Raw genomic sequence first — 18,087 nt, 5'->3', positions numbered from 1 at the left:
GAAGTGGGTCTGATCCCTGGTCTGGGAAGATTCCCACATACCTCAGAGCAACAAAGCCCATTCACATATCTACAGGGCCCACACAAGGCAACTACTGAAGCCCACATGCCTAGAGCCCATGCTCTGCAACAAGAGTTCAGTACAGTTCAGTTCAGTTCAGTTGCTCAGTCGTGTCCAACTCTTTGCGACCTCATGAACCACAGCACGCCAGGCCTCCCTGTCCATCACCAACTCCCGGAGTCCACCCAAACCCACGTCCATTGAGTCGGTGATGCCATCCAACCATCGCATCCTCTGTCGTCCCCTTCTCCTCCTGCCCTCAATCTTTCCCAGCATCAGGGTCTTTTCAAATGAGTCAAGTCTTCGCATCAGGTGGCTAAAATATTGGAGTTTCAGCTTCAATATCAGTCCTTCCAATGTAGCCACCACAATGAGAAGCCCTCACGCCACAACTAGAGAAAGCCTGTGCACATCAACAAGACCCAGTTCAGCCAAAATAAATACATTAAAAGTTTTAAAGAAGCAAAAGAAAAAAATAAATGTATTTCTTAGTACCTTTGTAATAGTAGATACAGAAGTCTCTCAAATGCTGAACTGTAGTATATACTTACTTCAAAAAAAAATCATTCATAGGGGAAACTATTGGTGTAGTTTCACCGGAAGTTTTTAATATGTATGTGTGATTCACAGGGATTCTGTATGTGCTCCCCAGCTAAAAAAAACACATAGGACTACTGTGGTGGCATCTGGGAGAGTTGCTGGTTGGTTCATCAAGTCACAGCTGTGCAGCTTGGGTCTGAGTTTTTAAAGAATAGTTAACTTATTAAAAAGTTTCCTTAGCAAAAGAGCAGTTGAGCTATGTCCATGAATTTTACTGGGCTAATGTTGGTGTCAGTTAAATTGTTTGAATTATGAAGTATAATTACAATAAAGAAGTTCAGCCTCATGTTTGAAAACTGAGTCACATTTCTTGAATTAGTATGATAGAAACATTAAAATTCAAGACCATTGGGATATTTTGATTTGTTTGCTGTTTTTTTTTTTTTTCTTTTTAAAGAAATTGAAACTAATACATTTGCTAGTGGAAGAAAATGGTTTGTTTGGCTTTGAAGATTCTGAAACTGTTCAGGCTTATCATGGGTCATAGATTACAAAGAATAATGCTAGTGAAATGCAAATCTACTATTTTTACTCATTTTTTTTACATGAAATGTACAAATTTCAGCAGGGTGGTGATGGTGGCAGTGGTGCCTCTTTACTACCTTATGTAAAACAGTTGAGCATTCTTATCAATAGTGCCATCATCTATTTAACACTCCCAGTACATTTTCTAAGTTTGTTTACTTAAAATTGTATGAAGTGACATAATTAACAAGCAATAAAAATCTCTATTACATACATACATATACACACAACACAACTTAACACATACACAAAGATACAAAGAAATGTAGGGAATTCTTCAGTTCAGTTCAGTCATTCAGTCATGTCCGACTCTTTACAACCCCATCGACTGCAGCACGCCAGGCTTCCCTGTCCATCACCAACTCCCAGAGCTTGCTCAAACTCATGTCCATTGATTCAGTGATGCCATCCAACCATCTCATCCTCTGTCATCCCCTCCTCCTCCTCCTGCCTTCAATCTTTCCCAGTGTCAGGGTCTTTTCCAATCAGGGGGCCAAAGTATTAGAGATTCAGCTTCAGCATCAGTCCTGCCAATGAATATTTTTGGGGAATTCTTGGGTAAGAGATTTGACTAGATAACTCTGAGAGTCCTTTCAACTTAGGTTCTATTACTAAATGATTCTAGAACTCTAACATGGTATGATTCTAAGGCTGTGATTCCAAAATTTTATTAGGACAAGAAACAGTCCCTATTTTCAAAGAACTCACAACCTAGCAGATGAGGTAGACAAATAGTTACTTTTGATAACTGTAATAAATAGTCCTATAGATTAGATGCAAGGCCTTGGCAGGATGTGGGAAGGAAGGCTTACTGAGGCAGGGCTTGTTTCCTCAAGGCTGGTCTCAAGAACCACTTGCATCACAATCTTTCCGGAAGCTTTCTTTAAAAAAAAACAAAAAACTAATTTCTGGGCTCTATTCCAGAACTCCTGAATCAGAAACTCTCAAGTGGAACCCAAAAGTCTACTTCACTTAAAATAAGGGCTGAGGTGATTCTTAAGTAGACTGAAATCTGAGACTGCCTGCTAAGGGATTTCTCTGAGAGATGATATATACAGACTGAGAAAAAGAAGTAGCTGGGTCAAAATATGAAACTACAGAAGTCAAACAGAAGTACGGTGTTTTGATGAAGATTTTGTACAGTTTTGTACAACATTCCCTCCATGGAATAGGCCTTTTTTGAATGATAGCACTTCTTAGATAGAATCTGAGGTTCTGTGATTGAGGGTATATGCCTCAGATGTCCTAGGACAGAGTTTTCTTTGCACAGGAGTCAGAGCTGACCTCAGTTTGTTATAACTATCCCAAGGCCATAGGCTGGCAAAGAGGTCTCTGATACAGACTCTCCACAGAGTCCCTGAGAGTCTACTCCCTGCCACCGTCCACTCCATTGCCGTGGCCTCCTGGCCCTCATTTCCCAATTGTCCCTGGCAGCTTCTTTTCTTTGGAACCTGCAGTGTCTGCAGTAAGGAAGCAACAGCTTGAGTGAGGGCCTGATGGCCGGAAAGCACACGGTCTGTGGGATAGGGAGCAGTGAGATGTGTCTGGACACCAGTTGTCTGCATATGTGAGGGACTGCTGAGACTTGGAGGAGACACTGGTTAGGGGGAGAGAATGGCCTAGTGGATTTTGAGTCTGAGCTCCGCCAGCGACTTCCTTGGTGAGCCTGGGGCAGTCCCCTTTCCCAAACTGGGCCCCTTAAACTGTATCCTGTCTGGAAAACAGGGTTTGTGTTAGAATCAGATGATTCTCCAGTGACCATCTGGGTTTAGTATTTTGGATTCTAAGATCTCTGATCCTAACTATCGCCCTGTGAAGAATGCATGCAAGAATTGTACCCATTTTACTGCGAGGAAGCCGCGGCTCAGTGAGGAGCAGTGACTTGTCCACCACCACACAATCACGGAGTCGGATTCCACCAGCACCCGGCTCTCTGCCTCCTCAGACCCGGCAAGCTGACGTGAAGCAAGAAAACAGTCGGTCTCTGGTCCAGGAAGCAGGCGCTGCAGGGGACGGAAGGGTCGGAACCCATAGAGCTGTGGGGCCAAGCAGCTGGGCGGAGGTGCCCAAAGCCAGCTCGGGGAGGAGAAGTGGGTGGGTTAGGGGCCGGGCGGCGCCGGGGGTGGGGACGCCCGGGGGAAGGGAAAGGGCAGCAGAGCGCCGGTCGGAGCGCGAAGCAGAGGGGGCGCAGGCAGTGCTGGGCGCGGACTGCGAGCAGTGGGGCTGGCGGAGAGCCTTGGGGCGCAGTGAGGGGCACCCGCGAGCCCAGGGCGAAGAGTCCAACAAACAGACTGCGCTCCTGTGGCCTTACAGATGGGCAGGTAAGACGCACTCGCGGGGTCCGGAAGGCCGAGCCGGAGCCGTGGATAGAAATGAGCGATCCGACCGCCTCCCTGGAGGCCGGCGACCCGACCTTGGGGGCGGCTCGGGTACAGACCCCTCCTCTCCAGGAACCCAGCCACAGGGATCCCGGGGCGCACGTGGCGAGGCTGGGCCCCTGGCACGCCTTGCCCGGAAATCTGGGATTTGGGATCGGCACTCATTGGCCCCGGGAGGGCAGCACCAAAGTTCCTTCTACATCCACAGATGTGCGAGGGAACACCTGCGGCTCTGCCGCGAGCGCACACGCGAGTCTTCTCGCCGGGCGGGAGCCGCTTTCTCTGCGAGTGGACTTGCCAGTTTGCCACTTCGTTGTGTCTCTCGTCCTAGGCGCCCAAGTCCCGGGAAAAGCTTTGGGGCCCCCTTAGCCATATTCTAGCTCTAGTAACATAGGTCTAGGCTGGGGTCAGGAGACTTGCATTCTAGTTTACAGGTGTGTAAAGCTGTGCCAATCGCCCACCTACCTGCTGCTCTAGGCTCTGTGCCTTCTCCTCTTGGGTCACCACCTGTAAGATTGGCCTCCCAGTCGTGCTGCCCACGTACTCCGCATGGCCTGTGGGGAAGAGGGGCTGGAGCCGGGAGTCTCTGCTGTAGAAAGCACAGGAGTTCAGACCCTTTTGTGAGGGCTCATGGAGCAGTATCTCCTCCTATCCCCTCTCCCCACTTATCAACAGTTTGCCTATGGGGAAACTGAGGTCCAGAGAGGAGATGGCTTGCCCAGGGTCACAGACAGAAGTAGAACTCAAGTCTCCTCACTCCTAGCTCAGGGCTGACTCCACTTCAACAAGTTGTTGTTGTTCAGTCACTAAGTCGTGTCCAACTCTTTTGCAACCTCATAGACCGGAGTCTGCCAGGCTCCTCTGTCTGTGGGATTTTCCAGGCAAGAATACTGGAGTGAAGAATACCCCATATCCTTCTCCAGGGGAATCTTCCCTAACCAGGTATTGAACCTGTGTCTCCTGCAGTGCCAGGCAGACTCTTTACTACTGAGTCACCAGGGAAGCCCCTTCAGCCACAAGAGTGCATTGTAGATGTGTTAACTGCTCCTTATCTTCTGGTATCCAACCAGTTGTTGGCTCTAAGTCGGGGAGAGCCATACTGGAGGCAAGGAAACTGCCTTCAGATTTTCTTGATTCCTTGAGATGATAGCAAACAACCTTCTTCATTCCTTTCTCACTCCCCACTTTGCAAAGCACATTTCTACTTATAAACTGAATAGGTGAATGCTCCAAATTCCTACTAAGAGGGTAGCGAGACAACAAAGCCCATCTTACTGATGGGGAGAATGAGGTCCAGAGTGAAGAAATGACTTAACCAAGACACATGACTAGACACACCTACAAAACAGGACAGGTCTCTTGACTCCAATTCCACTGTGTTCTCTATCACCAGCAGGACTACAGGATAGTACCCCTAAATGGAGAGAGACTACAGGGTTGATCAGAAAGGATGAGAAACAAGAAAGATACTCTTTATTTCTGAAAGAGGTAAGTGTATCTGATAATCAAGAATAATAAAGAACCTCCTGGCTTCCTCTGAGGGTAAGAGAAGGAAGGGAGGGGAGAGGAGACAGAGTTGGCTGTTCTTGGTAAAACTGGGGGGCAGGGTTGGGGGAGGTAGATAGGGAGACAGAAAAGGAAACAAAGTGACCAGCTGCCCAGTAATTCTCTCTAATGTTTATATGATATGTTGCAATTTCTTTTTTTGTTTGTTTTTTAAATATTTATTTATTTGACTGTACCAGGTCTTAGTCGCAGCAAGTGGGAACTCTTAGTTTTGACATGTGGGATCTAGTTCCCCTATCAGGTATCCATCTGGGGCTATCTGCATTGAAAGTGTTTTGAAAAAACACTTGCATTGAACAAAGTGCATTGAAAGTCTTAGCCACTGGACCACCAGGGAAGTCCCTGCAATTTCTAAAACACTTTCCCTCCATAGTCTCTCTCCAAATTGCCAAGTGAGGCAAGTTGGGGGGTGGGTAATTATCCCCATCTCATAGATGAGATTCAGAGGAAATAAATGCAGTGCTCAAGGTCACACAGCCAAGCAGACAGCCGAGATTGGAACCATGAAAGGCCACTTGAAAGGCAAGATTAGAGGCTGGGAGACTGGGACTTGGACTGTGTGTGTGCAGCAGGTGGGTGTGTGTAGCCACACCCTGGGTAGGTACACAGGGAAGAGGCTTCCAAAGCCGCTGCTGGTGTTCCAGGCCAAGAGTGTTTGCCCTTTGGATTGAATGGGGTTCAGGTGCAGGGAAATCTGTGCTTCCAAAGGCGGCTTAGAATGCCTCCTCCCTGACCTCACTTCCCCACCTGACCAAGATGGTGTCTTTTTTTTTGAGCTTCCCCTTCCCATGACCAAAAGGAATCTATTTCAGCCTGCCTTTGAAGTTGCTTTGTAAGTGCTTTCATGAATGCGTATTTGTGTGTGCAGGAGGGACTAGTCTAGTAAGAAGAGGTATTTATCCATCTGTTCTTGAGTGCCTACTATAAAGAAACGTATGAGGCACAGGTGCCTCCCCTCACCCCTCCCAGCTCACAGTTTAGTATATATATCTATATCTATTTATATTTATATAGATATACACACCCAATACCAATATAATATAGTGCTCTAATAGGATTTTATGCAAAGCCCTTCAGGAACAGACAAGAGGAAGAGACTTAACTGGCTAGAGTGGAGAAGATGTCTCAGGAGAGGGTCTACCAAGGTGACATTGGAGCTGGGTCTTGAAGGATGTGTGGGAGTTTGCCAGGCAGATAAAAAGAGGATGGGCATTTCTGCCTTAGCAAACAGTGTGAGCAAAAGCAAGAGGGGGCAAAATGCAAGGACTGTTTGGAGAATGGCCTGTAGCTCAGTATCATGGGGCATGGGCAATGGTGAGAGCTGTGGTGAGATGAGGCTGGAGGCAGGGTCATATCTAAAGGAGCTTGAATGATAATCAGCAGAGGTTAGACTATCTTATAGAGAACAGAGAACTTATAGTGAAAAGATACGGAGATAACTGTTTTTGGTCCCAGTTCCTAGGCTGTGAGACCTTGAGCAAGTGACTTCCTCTCAGCGTCGGGGTGGGGGGTTGGGGGGTGGAGCGGGTGGGGAGGAAGTGTATGGTTTTTCCCCCTGGTTGAATGAGGGGGGTACACCAATGACATGATTATTAAGATCTCTTCCAGCTCAGATTCTATTTCTTTGTCTCCTTCTAACTATATGTTACGCTTCCTTTCACACCAGCCCATGGTGGTGATAAGACCACCAGGTGGGCCAGAGGCAAAATCTGCAGTCCCAGGAGTTATCTTTGGATTCCCTACCTGCTTTATGTGTCCCCTTTCCCGTGCCTTTCTACCACACTTCCAAGCACTTCAGACACTCTTTCTTGAAGAATAGCTGGAACAGAGCAGTAGGGAAACCAAAAGAACCAAAAGTGGAGTTTATTTTTCCCCAGAGAAACCTGAAAGAAAAACCTCACTAAGATACCCAGTTTATCCTTCAGGTCCCAGCTTTATGCCGCCACTCCCAAGAAACAGGTCAGGCAAACTGAAGTCAAGAACACTTTGGGTGAATCTGTTAATGTGCAGGAAAGAGTAGCACCAGGGTGTGGAGGAAGAGGGTGCACTTGGTTTGTATGGGGGAGCAGAAGTACATCTGGAGCAGAAAGGACCATGGGAGACAAGACTGTAAAGGAAGGTTAAGTGTCTGACTCTTTGTGACCCCATGGACTGTAGCCCGCCAGGCTCCTCTGTCCATGGAATTCTCCAGGCAAGAATACTGGAGTGGATGGTTATTCCCTTCTCCAGGGGATCTTTCCGACCCAGGGATCGAACCTTGGTCTCTTCCATTGCAGACAGATTCTTTACCATCTGAGCCACCAGGGAAGGTTAACTCCTCCCAAAGTCACCAACTTCTGCCTTTATTGGATCCTCAGTTACGACTGGTGAGAGGGACTTCTCTTGTGGTCCAGTGGTTAAGACTCCATGCTTTAATGCAGGGGGTGCAGGTTCTATCCCTGGTAGGGTCACCAAGATCCCACATGCCAGGTGGTATGGCCAAAAAGAAAAGATTTGTGAGAGTCTGGAGTGCAGGAAAAAGCAGTAGCGGTGGACCTACAGGAGATGACGCCCCAGGACACGAGGAGCCTGTGTTTGGTGGGAAGTAACAGCTCAGCTGCCAGAAGACATTGCCATTTGTAGCGGAAAGAGCACCTAAACAGCACCCCAAAGACGTGGGTTCTCATCTGAGCTCTGCCATTTACTAACCATGTCAATTTGGGCAAGCCACTTCCCCTGTCTGACCTTTAGTTTTCTCAGCTACAAAATGGAAGGACTGCCTGAGAATCTAGATTCTAAATGGTCTTTAAAATCTCTTTTCAGTCACTGTTCATCTTCCTTCTTGATTATCTCCTGTTTCAAGTCAAGGACTTTCAGGGCAGGAGCTCTGTCTCCCCAACCCGAACAGCTTCATAATCAGTTATTATCTTGAAGAGGGAAGCCAAGGAGCTCAGAAAGAGGAACAAAATTCCCCATGTTGCCAATCGCCAATCCCTGCCTTGGGAGCCGGAGGCAGGTCATAGAGAACCAAGCTGTCCCTTTAAGAGCTCTCTGCCTCTCCTGAAGCCACAGGATGCCCTTGTACACAGGCCCTCCCTCCCACCTCAACCCAGCTTCTAAAGACATGCATCTGTGTCTCTTTTGCACCCTCCATCAGAACCACAAATATCCAACCAATTTGTCCAGAGAGGAGCTGGAAGAATGTCTGAGGAATGAATGGTTTTGTGAACCTTTACTTTCCTCATTGAACCCCACCTCAGAGCCCACCCTGTCCTCCATCCTTTCCCCCTAACCCCACTTTCTAACACAGAGCCTGTCTCTCCCAGGCTAGATCTCACTGGCAGGTGAGCTATAAAGAGGAAAAATAAACAAGTTTGGCTTTCAGTTTATCTGGGCTGGAATATTAAATGTAACAGTCCTGAGACTCTGAAGAATCTTAACCTTGGAGGAAAAAGTCTGCAGTCTTCTCTATCTTGTCATCTGTGGGACTCTAGACAGCCCCCCAAATCCTCTCCCACCAGCCTACCCAGTCTCCCAAATATCACAGTGTGGTTTATGGTATCTTCATGGGATGTTAGAGCTGATCAGGACCTTACAGGATCACACAGTAAAACCCCTTCATTTTACAGATACACACAGGAGCTGGGGCCCAGAAAAGGGAAGTCACATACCCAAAGTCACACAGGTAACAGCTGAACCAAGACAGCTCTTTGGTTTTCATTTCTTTCACTGTAAAATGAGGGAGGTTAGACTAGATGGACTCTGAGGGCCCTGCCAGCCTCTGCTCTGCACAAATAAAACCACCACCACATCTGTGGAGTGTCTAGAGCCATGCACTCCCTCATTTTCTCCTTTAATTTTTGCAACAAAGCTATGCTACAGTGTTGATGTCATACCTGTGTTTATACCCAGTCTATCCAAATAGGTGGATTGGTAACATGGTTTTTTCCTGTGTAAAACAGCAACCCAATTTTGGCTGCCATTCTGCTACTCACCTCATTTCCTTGGGTCTCACATCCTTTCAGCCTTTTAGAGACTCCTAATGAGATGTCAGCACTCAGGGAAAGGGAATGTTTTAACTTCATTTATTTATTAGACTGCATCAGGTCTTCGTTGTGGCACTAGGGATCTCTTTTGTGTCATGGAGGCTCTTTCATTGCGGCACATGGACTCTCTAGTTGTGGCACGCAGGCTCAGTTGTCACATCAAGTGGGCTTAGTTGCTCTGAGGCATGTGGGATCTTAGTTCCCCAACCAGGGATTGAACCCACATCCCTTGCATTGCAGGGTGGATTCTTAAACACTGGACCAGGGAAGTCCCAAAAGGGGATGTTTTAGACTGCACTGTTAGCTGATCCCTGAGCAGCAGCTCATGTATTGAACTGAGGTTTCTCAGTCACCCAGTTGAGACATTGTGAACCTGGTGTTGGGGATCAGCAATCAAGGGTCCCTTGGCCATGGCACAGTTCCCTTAACTACAACCCTAGGCTGGCCTGATCCCGCTGCTGCAGGAAGGGGAGGGGAAGTGGGAGGGAGTGATTACCCACAGTAAAGTTATTGCACAATTCTTGGGGCTTGGCCTTAGGCGATCCACCCTGGTTCTGGGGGGTTTTTTTCCCGTGTGTCTAGTTCCTTCCTTTTCTGTCCCCCAGCCCCACCCCCCCAGATCTGGACCTTCCCAGCTTCCAAAGTCCATGTGTTGCAGGAAAGCAGACCCCTTCCAGGGCCTGAAACTGGACTCTTGTCTAACACTCGGAAATGAATTGTCCGAGGAGATACATCTGCTGACAAAGCAAGAGATTTTATTGGGAAAGGGCACCCGGGTGGAGAGCAGAAGGGTAAAGGAACCCGGAACAGCTCTGTCACGTGGCTTGCAGTCTCACGTTTTATGGTGATGGGATTAGTTTCCGGGTTGTCTTTAGCCAATCATTCTGACTCAGAGTCCTTCCTGGTGGTGCATGCCTTGTTCAGCCAAGGTGGATACCAGAGAGAAGGATTCTGGGAGGTGGTCGGACATGTGGTGTCTCCTTTTGACCTTTCCCGAACTCTTCCTTTTGGTGGAGGCTTATTAGTTCCGTGTTCATTACCAGGATCGCCTATCCTAAAACAACTCTTGCAAATAGTTACTATGGTGCCTGGCCAGGGTGGGCGGTTCCAGTCAGTGTGTTTCCCGTAACACATGCTTAGACCTCAGATGTGTCCAGGGACATCCTGAAGAGGCTGCAGAACTAAGGAGCCTTGGGGCACCCACGGGGAGATTCCTGGAGCTGAGGAGGAGCCAGTGAATTTGCCTGCTGTTCGTGAGCCTTCCCGGGGGAGGTGGCCCTCCACCTGCCCTGTCAGTTCAAACCCCCTCACAAGGATATCCAAGAGAAGTGGTGACAGTACTGCCCTGGGAAGGAAACCTGGGCCACTGGGAATAGAGAGACTGCGTTTTCACTGTGCACACTGCTTCCGTTTTTTCTTTGTGTATATGTATTTACTTCACAAAAACAACAAGTAGATTTTCATTTTAATGAAAGCCATGGTCTTTTTTTTAATTAAAATGTGTTTTAAAAATCCTCTTCACCATAATAAATGTATATGCTCCAGCAAGCCTGAAGAGGGGGCAGAGCAGAGATAATAATCTTCTTCTTTCTAATTAACGAAATTTTTAATGAGGTTAAAAAAAAAGCAATGTAAATGTTATCATCTCAACCATTTTTAATAGCACATCTCAGTAGTGTTCATTGCTATACAACAGACCTCTACATCTTTTTCATCTTGCAAAACGGAAACTCTACCCATTGAACCACAATTCCTGGTGATAATCTTTTTTGATAGATGAGGAAACTGAAGCACAAACAGGGCAAGAAACTTATTTTATTCAAAGTGAGTTCTTCTAGCATTTATGCTATCTGTCTGTTGTCTGCCTATAAAACTAACTGAGGCCCCTTCTTCCTGCAACCATTACACTAGCCATCCCCTCCCTCAAGTGCCCCTCACATCCTCCATCTGTCCCTGCCCCGACCTTGTCATCCCCTCCAGCTCAGCTCAGGTCTCAGCATCTTAAACCTAGACTATTTCACTTGTCATGTGGCTCCCTGCCTCCATTCTTGCCCCTTTCACTCTGTACTCCGCATGGCAGCCAGAGAGTCCTTTCCAAGTACAGATCTGATCATTTAACCCCACCTTTAAAATGTCATTCTGTGGTTCTTCTCCACCTACATGATAAAGTTCCAACTCTGCAGTCTGGTACTCAAGGCCCTCCCTGATCTGGTTTGGACCAGCATCTCCATCCCACATCTTATCCTTCCAGGCATATTACACTCTTTTTGCTACTTTCCATTCTTCAAAACATGCTTTCTTGTTATCATGCCTCTGTCCATCTGTTTCCTCCCCTTGCCTCCTCTACTTCCAAAATATTCTTCAAGGTCCAGGTCAAATTCTTCCATTGCTGTGAACACTTTCCAAGCACCGATCAGAATTCATCCCTTCTTCCTTTAAGCCCCAGTACCTCCTAGGTTGTCTCCTGCATTAAGAACTGGCGATGTGCCCTAAGTGTAGGGACTGGCCTCCTGGAACTCCCAGGATGAGCCTCCCAAGAGTGAGCCCCATTAGTGATGACTGGCCAGATGATTCATTGAGCCATTTGTTTCATTGTGCTGCTCCTGCTTTCCATTAGCTCATATGAGGAAAGGCAAAGGCACAAATTTCTTGCCTGATAAGTGGGATAGTACATGAGAACTATGCTTCCTGGATCTTAACTCTTCCCCTCCTCCATCCAGACAAGGTTGTCCAAGTTCTAAATGGCAGAGGGCCCCAAACGCCTTGCACAAAATGTGAGCCACTCCTGGGTTATTGCTGTATTACTTAGATTCTTCCCCCCAACATCTACATTCATAGCATTATTCATGAATATTTATTATGAACATAACTAACTGTCAACTTTTCTGGGGAAAAGACCTTATGGTTAATAGTCAAGTGTGTTAACTTTGATTGGTTGACAGCACTACCTTAGATAAAAGAGTTGGAACCAGTTCAGTGAACACTGAGTGCTTGGCCCATGAAAAATCCAAAGTGGACATTTTTACTGAAGACCACCAAGGGAAGGAGAGCTAAGGTAGTCCTCTCACCGTGGGAAGGAGCATAGCCTTGCTGACCAGGAGCATGTGGCTGCTGATAACCCTTATCAGTAACAAGAGGACAGCCTCACATTGCCTCACATGTAAGTGCTGGGGCAAAGGGAAGACTGTGATGATAAAGCTTGTGGATTATGGTGGGAGTGCACAAAGGCTTCCTGAAGGAAGTGAGTGTGGAGCTTTGTTTAAAAGGAATGACGTGTTTTTTCAGAGACTAGGATGCAAGGCTGTCTTTGGCGGTTTTTCTAAGCTGTAGACTAAGGATATCTGAGCCACGTACACACACAGTGATGTTGTTTTGGAAGGCAGAGTAGTGGAAGTGGCCAGTGTCTTTTTTCTCTGAGGTAGGTAAAACCCCAAACCAGACTGAGTGCTCCTTTCACTCCACTCCCCCCAGGCCCAGTGCCTGCAATGGTTTCAGCCCCTCCCTGCTTCCCCAGCCACCTGTTTTCCAACAGAATTTCCCCTCAATAGCTATGAATACCTAGAGTGGGACCTAGGATGCTTTAGCAGTCAAAAGACCCAGTGTCTGCTTCTCGAGGCAGAGGGAAATCTAAGCCATCCCCAAACATCTTCTACATGGTGTCTGTGAAGCATAAAAAAGAACTGAGCTGTGGTAGAGTTCTGAGGCATATCTTCTTACTGTGCTACATGGTCCTGCCCAGAGCTCACATGGAGGCTGCAGGAGCTCTGAGCTAGTCATCAAAGAGCAGGGCTCTGTCTCGGGTCTACCTCCGATATTCTCTGTGATCACGGACGAGCCACCTGGTTTCTCTGGGCCTCAGATTCCCTGTGTGTAAAATGGAAAGAATTATAGTGTTAAATAATTCCTAAGGTCCTTCTAGCCTAAAGCTCAGTGATTTATAGAGTCCCCAGAAAAGGATAGATCAGCATGGTTATAGTGCTCAAGGAAGACTTCCTTCCACAGGCATTTATTGAGCACCTACTGAGTGCCGTCATGAGTGCTCATATATAGCAGTGAATAAAACAGACAGAGTGGGACCTCCCTGGTGGTCCAGTGGCTAAGAGTCTATGCTCCCAATGCAAGGGGTGTGGGTTCAGTTTAGGGAACTAGATCCCACAAGCTGCAAGCATGAGTTCACATGCCACAACTAAAGATCCCACGTGCCACAATGAAGGCCCAGCAGAATCAAATAAATAATATTTTTTAAAACAACAACAAAAAACCAAAACAGACATAGTCCCTAACTTCCTCGGGCTTGCGGTCTAGTGGAGAAGATAGGTAAACAAGTAATTAGAATAAACTGTGAGGCTGGGATTTTAGCTGGGGTCTGAAGAAATGGAAGGGTCATTCAAGCTTTAAGTAACAGAAACCATCTTCTCTCTTTTCTGTCACTGCCAGAACATCCTCCAATTCTTCCCCCACCTTCCCTGTTGCTATGGAGACCACCAGTGGGGCTGAGACCTGGCATGAGAGCCTGCACGCTGTGCTAAAGGCTTTAAATGCCACTCTTCACAGCAACTTGCTCTGCCGGCCAGGGCCAGACAACCTGACTGAGGAGAAGCGGGCCAGCCTGCCTGGCCGCAATGATAACTCCTACATGTACATCCTCTTCGTCATGTTCCTCTTTGCTGCCACTGTGGGCAGTCTCATCCTCGGATACACCCGCTCCCGCAAAGTGGACAAGCGCAGTGACCCCTATCATGTGTACATCAAGAACCGTGTGTCTATGCTCTGATGCTAAGAGGCCGGGGATGGCAGAAGATCAAGATACCCAAGGATTATCTTCTGGGGCCTCCAGAACTCAGCTATGGGCCATATCCAGCCTGCGTGTCCTTATCTGTAAGATTAACAAGAAACAGTGCTAAGGGAGGTCATTGTCAGGGTGGGAAGAGAAGATCTGGTGGACCTGGGCCTTGTGGATAAGGATTTTTTTCCAGCAAAGATAGACCTTCCAGCCTGTGGGAGCCCTATGAGCAAACACATACACACAGCAACATAGAATAAAAATGAGTGGCCTAGTGGCCAGAGTGTTGGGGTCTAGGGGTTCAAGGAAGGAGAACAGGAAGTCATAGCAAGGAGAAATGAGATAGGAAAATACCCTGTTCAGTTCAGTTCAGTCGCTCAGTCGTGTCTGACTCTTTGCGACCCCGTGAATTGCAGCACTCCAGGCCTCCCTGTCCATCACCAACTCCCGGAGTTCACTCAAACTCAGGTCCATCGAGTCGGTGATGCCATCCAGCCATCTCATCCTCTGTCGTCCCCTTCTCCTCCTGCCCCCAATCCCTCCCAGCCATCAGAGTCTTTTCCAATGAGTCAACTCTTTGCATGAGGTGGCCAAAGTACTGGCGTTTCAGCTTTAGCATCATTCCTTCCAAAGAACACCCAGGACTGATCTCCTTTAGGATGGACTGGTTGGATCTCCTTGAAGTCCAGGGGACTCTCAAGAGTCTTCTCCAACACCACAGTTCAGAAGCATCAATTCTTCGGCGCTCAGCTTTCTTCACAGTCCAACTCTCCAATCCATACATGACTACTGGAAAAACCATAGCCTTGACTAGACAGACCTTTGTTGGCAAAATAATGTCTCTGCTTTTGAAAATACCCTGAGGACACAGTTTTTTGATGTGTTATGGTGATGACCATATCACAGATAGGAAATCTAAGTTATGCTGCTTTTTCATAGTTGTTCACATTTTATGTTTTTCAGCCCATTCAACATTTGTGATGTTACTCCCCTGTGAGGGAAGCAGAGCAAATGCTCTTCTGCCCATTTGGGCCAGAGTGGTGCCATGACTGGAACCCAGGATCTTTGGTCTCTTTGCCTAGTGCTTTGCAAAACTCTGTGCTACCTAAGAGTGGATCTAGGCCTGAAATTTACATAATTCTAGGGAGTCCTCCTTAGGAAGAGTAATTTTCAAATATCTTATTTTTGCAAATATTCCAAAAACATATCAGCATATTAATACATTGTTAGGTCCCCTCCTAAGACCTTAATAAGGAGCCATGTGAGTACAGAACCCTAAATGTCAAGCCTCATGGTTCCTGTACCCTTCCAGCCATGTCCCTCTGTCCTTCCCAGTCCCATCGCCAGTCCTGGGGACTTCACTACCTCTAAGGCAGCTTCTAACATTTTGATTGAATTCTGTGAGAAATTTTCTGATACCAAGTTGAAATCTTGCTTCCAGAAAATTATTATTACACCTAGAAGATATCATATTAAAAGAAGCAGGTACTTGATTCAGTGGAAAGAGAACCAGCCCTGATTCTACTACCAGTGTGGTGTGTGATCTGGCTAGACACTTTTCTGACTCTTGTCCTTCTTCAGAACCGTGAAATATAAGGAAAATTGAAATAGTTGAAAGTCTCTAAGTGCTTGATCAGATCTGACATTCTAGGTTTCATGTACATTGATTTGAATCATATAAAACTGCTGTGCTTGTAGATTAAAAAACAGCGAATATCAGTAGTTTCACATGGTTCAGCTGAATACATCAAATGTGGCAAGCTACAAATCCCAGACTGGAACCTTCCACTCTTCTGTTTCATTTCTGTTTTTAAGGGATCTCCATGGGGTCTCCAGAAAGCCCTGTCAAAACACATATTTGCGTACAGCAAACACTTTGAAAGAATATTTTGATAGCACTTACACTGAAGAGGAGGATTATGGGTGACTTTCCCCTTCTACTTTAAAATTTTATGTAATATTTGATTTATTTGACCATAAGTATGTTTCTTATATGATAAGGTCAGGTGTGGGGGAGGGAGCTACTTCCACTTTGAAAAAATAAATGCCTGTGTGTTCCTTGAATGGAGGATCACAGTACACCTTCGCTCCCTTGAGCAGTTAGTTATGTTGATTCCGTGCAAATTCATGTGCTCAAGCTTCTCCTCATATCTTCTTGAGGGAGAAGGTGGAGACCTGATTAAGAAGATGTAATGTAAGAGTGTACAACAGACTTGGAAGTCTACAACTGGATGGGACTTTGGCGACCACCCAGTCCAAACACCCAAATAACATACAGAATCCCATGAAGTATGAGAATGAATGTCAAGTGATGGATGCTATCAGGATTTGGGGAGATGAGATTGAGTAGATGTAGAGGAGCCACAGAAAGGTAGGATTTGAACTGGGCTTTGAAACAGGACAGATCTCAGTGGACAGAGTGAATGAAGGGAACGAAACAAGGAAGCTTGGAGGCAGAAATGTGGTGAGACCACCCCCCCTGAAGAGAGCACGGTCAGATGGATGTTGGGTGGAGCAGGAAGCAGCCCAGAGTGGCTGCACTGGGAGTTCAGTGTCCCCATCGATGGGGGAAACTCCCCTTCACACCCCTGGAGAAGGAAATGGCAACCCACTCTGATACTCTTGCCTGGAAAATCCTGTGGACAGAGGAGCTTGGCAGGCTGAGTCCATCAGGTCACAAAGAGTTGGACACAACTGAGCACACACACATGCCCCTTCACACAGTCCTTATAACTCACAGGGCTTAATACAGTAATACAAATTGAATGCGAGTTACAGAAATCCAGTGTGCATTAGCATACGCACAATGGAGGATTTACTGAGAGGAATATGAGGTAGTCACCAGTTCAAAAGAGGAGCTGTAGACACTAGGGCAATTCCAGGGATCTTGGGGCCTAGAACTACTTAATTGTATGGATTTACAAAGTCGGGGCTCAATAAACTTCATTGTGCACACCCACGGTTGGACTAAATAGAAATCTAGAATTTTGAGGTATAATTTAAACATTCTAATATTTTATGATGTAGGTACTCCCCGGCCCTCCCCTCAGCTCTAGCTCACTAGCTATCCCACTACCTCCTTCAGCCCACGTGCTCTTTTTGGCTGCACTGGTTCTGCCCCCTGCTGGCCAGATCCCAGCACATCACCTCGAGCCTTCAAAGCAAAACTTTGATAATCACATAGTGGCTACTATGTGCCATCGACTCATCTAGGCACATTTGAAATACATAAGGAAACGAAGATCAAAGAAATCCCTGCCCTAATACTTAAGAGAACTTAGGATACCGACTGTGGCCTAAACATTTTAAGGACGTTAACGCATTTAGCTGTTAAAACTTTCATAATAACCCTTTGTGGGTCTTCCCAGGCGGCACAGTGGTGAAGAATCTGCCTGCCAATGCAGGAGATGCAAGAAACGTGGGTTCGATCCTGTGTCAGGACGATCCCCTGGAGGAGGGGAAATGGCAACCCATTCCAGTATTCTTGCCAGGAGAATCTCATGTTCAGAGGAGCCTAGTGGGCTACAGTCTATGGGATCGCAAAGATTTGGTCATGACTTAGCGACTGAGCATGCGCAACATCCCTGTGTAGTAGGTATTACGGCTACTTCAATAGAGCCCATTTGTTCAGTCAACCCCTCAGCCCACTTTCATCACCATAGCATACCCAGCCCAGAGCATGGGTCTGAACAGTCCCCAGAGATGAATGGGAAAATGATTTGGGAAGATGACGGCAGAGTATTGACACCAGTAGACTGAAGTTGGGTTCCCTACAAGCAGAGTCTGAGACAGGCATTTACTGAGGGAGCACTTTTGGGAAACAGGCAATGGAAAGAGTGAAGTAAAAAAGAAAGGGAACAAGACAAACAGTGTGTGTGTCAGGTCACATCTAGCCCGGGGGCCTGACACACAGGGAACTGGAGCATAAATCACATGGCAGAATTACAGCACCCCACTCCAGTACTCTTGCCTGGAGAATCCCATGGATGGAGGAGCCTGGTAGGCTGCAGTCCATGGGGTCTCGAAGAGTCGGACACAACTGAGTGACTTCACTTTCACTTTTCACTTTCATGCATTGGAGAAGGAAATGGCAACCCACTCCAGTGTTCTTGCCTGGAGAATCCCAGGGATGGGGAAGCCTGGTGGGCTG

The 18,087-nt window shown here is 46.9% G+C and overlaps 1 protein-coding gene and 1 long non-coding RNA gene across 10 annotated transcripts; one reads left to right on the top strand and one right to left on the bottom strand.

Annotated features, from left to right (window-relative positions):
• Positions 1-332: 332 nt before the first annotated feature.
• Positions 333-4,960, bottom strand: LOC132342343 (uncharacterized). The gene is made up of 3 exons (XR_009490679.1): positions 4,029-4,960; positions 3,024-3,188; positions 333-1,712 (listed from the first exon to the last, which is right to left on the bottom strand). It is a non-coding gene; the product is annotated as an uncharacterized lncRNA (long non-coding RNA).
• On the top strand, positions 1,979-16,023 carry KCNE3 (potassium voltage-gated channel subfamily E regulatory subunit 3). Of its 9 annotated transcripts, none has more exons than XM_024975874.2 (4): positions 1,979-3,506; positions 4,957-5,051; positions 8,738-8,793; positions 12,097-12,310. In XM_024975874.2, the coding sequence occupies exons 1-4, from the start codon at positions 3,005-3,007 to the stop codon at positions 12,206-12,208; spliced, it is 765 nt and encodes a 254-aa protein (XP_024831642.1). In that variant the 5' UTR covers positions 1,979-3,004; the 3' UTR covers positions 12,209-12,310. The 9 variants fall into 9 exon arrangements, with proteins under 9 accessions (XP_024831642.1, XP_024831644.1, XP_024831646.2 ...); XM_024975873.2 differs by lacking the exon at positions 12,097-12,310 and adding an exon at positions 13,592-16,023 and having other exon boundaries at positions 3,335-3,506; positions 4,960-5,051; XM_005200956.5 differs by lacking the exon at positions 12,097-12,310 and adding an exon at positions 13,592-16,023 and having other exon boundaries at positions 3,335-3,506.
• Positions 16,024-18,087: the final 2,064 nt, after the last annotated feature.

This window comes from Bos taurus, chromosome 15 (assembly GCF_002263795.3).
Source record: "Bos taurus isolate L1 Dominette 01449 registration number 42190680 breed Hereford chromosome 15, ARS-UCD2.0, whole genome shotgun sequence".
Classification (NCBI taxonomy): Eukaryota; Metazoa; Chordata; class Mammalia; order Artiodactyla; family Bovidae; genus Bos; species Bos taurus.
Note: the sequence above shows the minus strand (reverse complement) of the source record. Positions and strands in the feature narration are given on the sequence as shown.

Bases quoted from the DNA above. Each gene is read 5' to 3' on its own strand.
- KCNE3 (XM_024975874.2), top strand. From the start codon at position 3,005: ATGCATGCAAGAATTGTACCCATTTTACTGCGAGGAAGCCGCGGCTCA. The intron at 3,507-4,956 runs GTAAGACGCACT...CTCTATCACCAG, and splicing joins GTGGCCTTACAGATGGGCAG to CAGGACTACAGGATAGTACC. The intron at 5,052-8,737 runs GTAAGTGTATCT...TTCATTTTACAG, and splicing joins ACTCTTTATTTCTGAAAGAG to ATACACACAGGAGCTGGGGC.